The sequence below is a fragment of the Sapajus apella genome, unplaced genomic scaffold (genome assembly GCF_009761245.1).
Source record: "Sapajus apella isolate SASKATOON/1434 unplaced genomic scaffold, GSC_monkey_1.0 scaffold6, whole genome shotgun sequence".
Classification (NCBI taxonomy): Eukaryota; Metazoa; Chordata; class Mammalia; order Primates; family Cebidae; genus Sapajus; species Sapajus apella.
Genome location: NW_022436946.1, coordinates 1708812 through 1713789, shown reverse-complemented (window position 1 = coordinate 1713789; position 4978 = coordinate 1708812). Strand labels below are relative to the sequence as shown.

Here is a 4978-nt window from a genome sequence, read left to right as displayed (position 1 = left end):
TGTGTGTGTGTGTGTGTGTGTGTGTGTGTGTGTGTGTGTGTGTGTGTGTTTAATGAGGCTGGAGGCAGAGAGAGTCCAAGTAGAGTCCCTTCAGGTCATGCTCAAATGGGGTTTCAGCCTCACAACACAGCACTTTGCTGTGATTTGACTGAGAATTTTCAGGGTTCTAGCTCATCTTCTTTCTTATCTTTTGCACCTTGGCACCGATGCTAACAAGTATGGGAAAGGTGATGGTCTCGATTCTCCACTACAGAGAAGAAGCACCACACCTCTTTTTTGTTTCCCCCCAATGAGGACAGTGATTTTAGCCCCCTGCCTTATGAGTGGATAAATAGAACTGTGGTTTTCAGGTGACAGAATGGATCCCCTCCCTCTCCAAAATAATTTTGGGTATCCTGCTGTGTCTGGTGAGGCTGGGATCCCCAAAGACACAGGCACAGCATGCATTTTCCTGCTGCGGCAAGAGCAGGTCTTCTGTGCGACTCCCACTGGCCAGCACTCTGGAGTCTGTTTTGGCCACTGTGGTGCACTCAACTGTGTCACCAGGGACAGAGTACACCAACTCCTCTCCCTGGGTTGTAATGGATAGTGCAAAGCCCTCATTTTATAAGTATCATTTTCCTAAATAACATGCTAGGCTAGAACAAAGGCTACTGCAAAGCCACAGGCTCTTCCACACAATGAGGACACCGCTCTAGAATGTTCCACTTCTAGGTGGTCGGAGGGACAGTATTTGCTCTTGTGCTTCCAATTAGTTAATTTTTCATTAGACATTTTAAAAGTAGCACTCTTAATGTGAGATTCAAATTGAGGGACTTAGTCTGCCGTGATCTCTGCTGTAGCTGGGGCTGTGAAATGCTTTCCCCGTGAGAAATGCAAACAGGAAGTGGTAGTGGACAGCAGGGGTGCTGCCAGAGCCTTCCGCCTCCCCGCATTTTTATTTTGATGGCCTGAGAAAAGGCATCATATTCCTGGTATATTGATTTCTTTTTCCTTTGTGTGTGTGGTTGGAGTGGGCGAGTTGGTGGGTGATGAAAAGAAAGGAAAATAAAGCCATTCATCATTGCAACTAGCTATTTTATGTAGAAAGTGTTTTCTTGGTTTCTGTTTTATGTGACCAAGTACTTACTCTGCATAATAATGCAAAGATGTTCTGCGTGTAACCTCGCTGTCCCATGTAAGGCCACACGTGCCCTTTCTGCAACATGCCGGGTGATGCTGTTGGGGTGTTGAAGGCCCTCGTGGCTTTCCACATGATTGCCTTTGGGCAGCTTCACTCAACAGAAGCGCCTGATGCTGCTCTTGATTTTTTTTTTCTTCTCCAGCTTTGTTGAGGTACAATTGACAAATAATGATGCTTCTCTTTAAAAGCCTTCCTCAGAATGAGGTCTTCCTCTCTTCTTCTTTATTTTATTATTTATTTATTTCAATAGCTTTTGAGGTAAAGGCGATTTTGGGTTACATGGATGAATTATATGGTGGTGAATTCTGAGATTTTAGTGCACCCATCACCTGAGTAGTGTACGTTGCACCTAATGTGTCGTTCTTTTTATCCCCAGACTCCCCCTACCTTCGCCCTTCTGAGTCTTTAACGTCCATTATATCACTTTGTATGCCTTTGCGTGCTCACAGCTTAGCTTCTACTTACAAGTCAGACCATAAGGATTTTAGCTTTCCACTCCTGTGTCACTTCACTTAGAATGATGGCCTCCAGCTCCATCCGAATTGCTGCAAAGATATTATTTCATTCCTTTTCTTAGCCAAGTAGTATTCCATGGTACATAGGTACTGCATTTTCTTTATCCACTCAGAATAAGGATGTCCAGCTTTCAGTCATCCATTTTTCTATACCAGCAACCATGCATGTGTTACTCAGCTTCAAAGTTTGAAAGTTTCCTAAGCTTTCCCCATCTTTTACTTATAGGCAGGAGATAGAAATGTGCTGGCACAAGACAAAGGGAGAAGCAGAAAAGAAAGAACAACCCTTAACTCATCCCAAACAACAAAAGCAAAAGAAGATTTGCCACTGGCCTCTCTTTAGTTTTGGGGTTTGCCAGCCTCATGCTTGCTGAGCTAATGGAAACACCCTCAGCGTGTGTCCCTGAGGGCTAGGAAGGCTCCTAAATGCTAATAAAATTTGTTATTTCATCTGACACCTTAATACTAGCTCCCAAATTTGGAAAGTTGGCAACATAAATATCTTGAAGCACAAGACTTAACAGATCTCCGAAAAATGTATGACCCAATCTCACCTTGTGAATAGGACGTTTTTTCTCTCTTTGCTTCTCCTTGATGGTGCCATCACTCAGAAGGGACTGTGAGCCCCACTGCGAAAACGACACTCTGCCTTTCTCTTTTCCTCATAGCCCTGAGGCCAGGATCAGCCTCTGTTCCGGTAACTTAAAAGGCATCAACGTATTCCAACTGCATGCTCTCTCCAAACTTACCTTCATGCGATTAATACTTTATTGGAAGAAAAGCTGTGATCACACTAGTTCATTTTGATCTCATCTGTTTTAAGATAAATTGTTCTCTTCTAAAAGCTCAGGGCAGTAACCGAGGATAAAGTCGAGATCTGTTGACCCTGAACCCTCTGCTTTTCATGCCCCTTGTTGATTTCGTGCTGGGTTCTCTCCTCTAGGTAACAGCGACCAGTCAGGATCCCAGGAGAAGCTGCTCGTTGACAGCCAGGGCCTGAGTGGATGCTCCCCCCGAGACTCAGGATGCTACGAAAGCAGTGAGAATCTGGAAAACGGTAATGTCAGCATGGGTTGCTGAGAACCTGCTTTGACTTGATTTCAAAGCACAGCTTCTGCAAAAGGACGATCATATTCCTATCATGACCTCAGCAACCATCTTTTTCCTTCTGACCTCTACACCATTCTAGTCCATAGTTAGCCTCCCTTTTATTCTCCTGGCTGCTAGGTGAGGTTAATAAATTCCGTATAAAATACCTGCAGCTGTAAAACCTGAATTGTGTGTCTCCTATGCCCTTTTCTTTATGCAATAAAAACCAACATTTGAGCGTTGGGAACTATTAGGTCCATAGGAAAACAATTTACCAGGTAGACCATCCATCAAGGTCACACCAGCAGCAGTGTCTTAAATGCCTCAGTGCATGGCCTGAATGTTGAGGCAGTTACTGCAGGAGAGAAGGATTGTCTCGTTCGTGGCCTTTCTGTACAGCCAGTCGGGAAGTAGTCAATATGAAATTTCAGAAAACATACTTGTCTCAAACAGAAGAGGAGCCTTAAGTGATATGGGGTCAGGTGGGCTAAACTTTATCATGGATGCCTCTGTGGCTTCCTGTTGTGACCCTAGAATTCAGATTGTAGCAAGACAAGAAACAGTGGAAAGAGGCTCACCCTGCCACAGTGACCTAAATCTCTGTCAAACTCCTGAAGGCCGTCATATAAAATGCCCAGCTTTGATAGTTTTTAGCAGCCATTTGAGCCCTATCTAATAGCCCATTTGTTAAGAGAATTACTGAGCACCTACTAAGCAAACTTGTTAAAACTGCAGGTTGTACTTTATTAGTGGGTTGTGAAAGCAATTTAGTAGGTCATGGACAGCAGTTTTGTAAGACAAAATAGAGAACATCCCCCAGGATAACGGTTAGTATTGCTGGCACTGTCACTTGTAATCCTTGTTTGAGTTATGTCTGAGTGTGTGTTGGCGCTTGCGTGCATGCATGTGTGTCTCTGTGTAGGACACGTTGAATGTAAAATGTGTTTCTTACTGGGGATCATGGGAAAAAATAGTTTGAGAGCCATTGTGGGCACCAAAGCCAGGGCTAAGGAAAGGAAAGAGGGTGTCCAGGGTGCAAATCCTAAGCAGGTGCTCACTCTCGGGTACCAGCCCTGTGCTTTCATGACTCTGGGCATTCACCTCCTTAGAGTTCATCCTCTGGGCACCTTGTTTGCCTCAGTCTAATTCCAAGTCTAATCAGTGTCTTGGGGATCCGTGACGCCCTGCCATTCAAGGTGTTCTATCAACTCGGGAAGATGGTAGTTCTTCCCAAGCTATAATACTCAGGTAGCCTCAGTCAAGACAGTATGCAAAACCCACCTAGTATCCTGGTACATCCTCAGTTTTATTAAATATCACAATCCTTATGTAGCTTATGTAGAGTCTGAAGAATTTTTTTTTTTCCTGTTAATAACCTTTCCATATCCAAAAATTTTCAGGAAACGAATTCCCCCAACTGTTGGTGATTGGTAAGGATCTCACAGATGTTACTGGCAGAATTTTTCATGCCCAAATGAATTCAGGTGTAGCCGCTGAAGAACTAGATTGCTGGGAACCATACTTTGAACTCAAAATAAATTTAGGGATCTTTCTAATATAATGCAGAATGCAGAAATGGAACTTAGACATATAGTTTTATATTGGGAGTTAAGGGAAAAGAAAGTCATATTTCTAAAATTTATGCTAAAGAGGTTTTAATAATTTGCCACTTCAACTTACTTTTAAGTTTTGATGCGATTTTTTTTTTTTTTCCTGAAGAGGCATTTCTTCATTTATTTGTGGTGATTTTTCCAATAATGAAAAGTAGGACCATGGTCAGGATCTTCAGTAGTAACACTAGGCTGATGATCTTTATGTAACAACAATAATATCCTACAAATTTGAGCCATGACGCCCTGCCATTCAAGGTGTTCTATCAACCTGGGAAGACGGTCGTTCTCCCCAAACTGTAATATTCAGGTAGCCTCAGTCAAGACAGTATACAAAACTCACATAGTATCCCGGGACATCCTCAGTTTCAGTAAACATCAGAATCCTTGTGTAGCTCGTGTGGGTTCTGAAGAATTTTTTTTTCAACATGCCTAGCATGTTGGTGTTTATCAGCATGGAAAATACAGGTGGACAGGGTCAAAGCACACAACAAACATGTTATTAACCAAAAATGTAACAAGGAACAGTTAATCTCTGTGTGTGTGTGTGTGTGTGTGTGTGTGTGTGTGTGTGTGTGTGT

The 4978-nt window shown here is 43.0% G+C and overlaps 1 protein-coding gene across 8 annotated transcripts in view; it reads left to right on the top strand.

The window, feature by feature from the left end:
* Positions 1 to 4978, top strand: part of SASH1 (SAM and SH3 domain containing 1) — a 1049232-nt gene that overhangs the window by 1034280 nt on the left and 9974 nt on the right. For all 8 annotated transcript variants that reach the window (XM_032274338.1, XM_032274343.1, XM_032274342.1 and 5 more), the window contains one exon: positions 2642 to 2755. In XM_032274338.1, coding sequence (XP_032130229.1) covers positions 2642 to 2755 — 114 coding nt within the window. The remainder of the gene's footprint in view (positions 1 to 2641; positions 2756 to 4978) is intronic.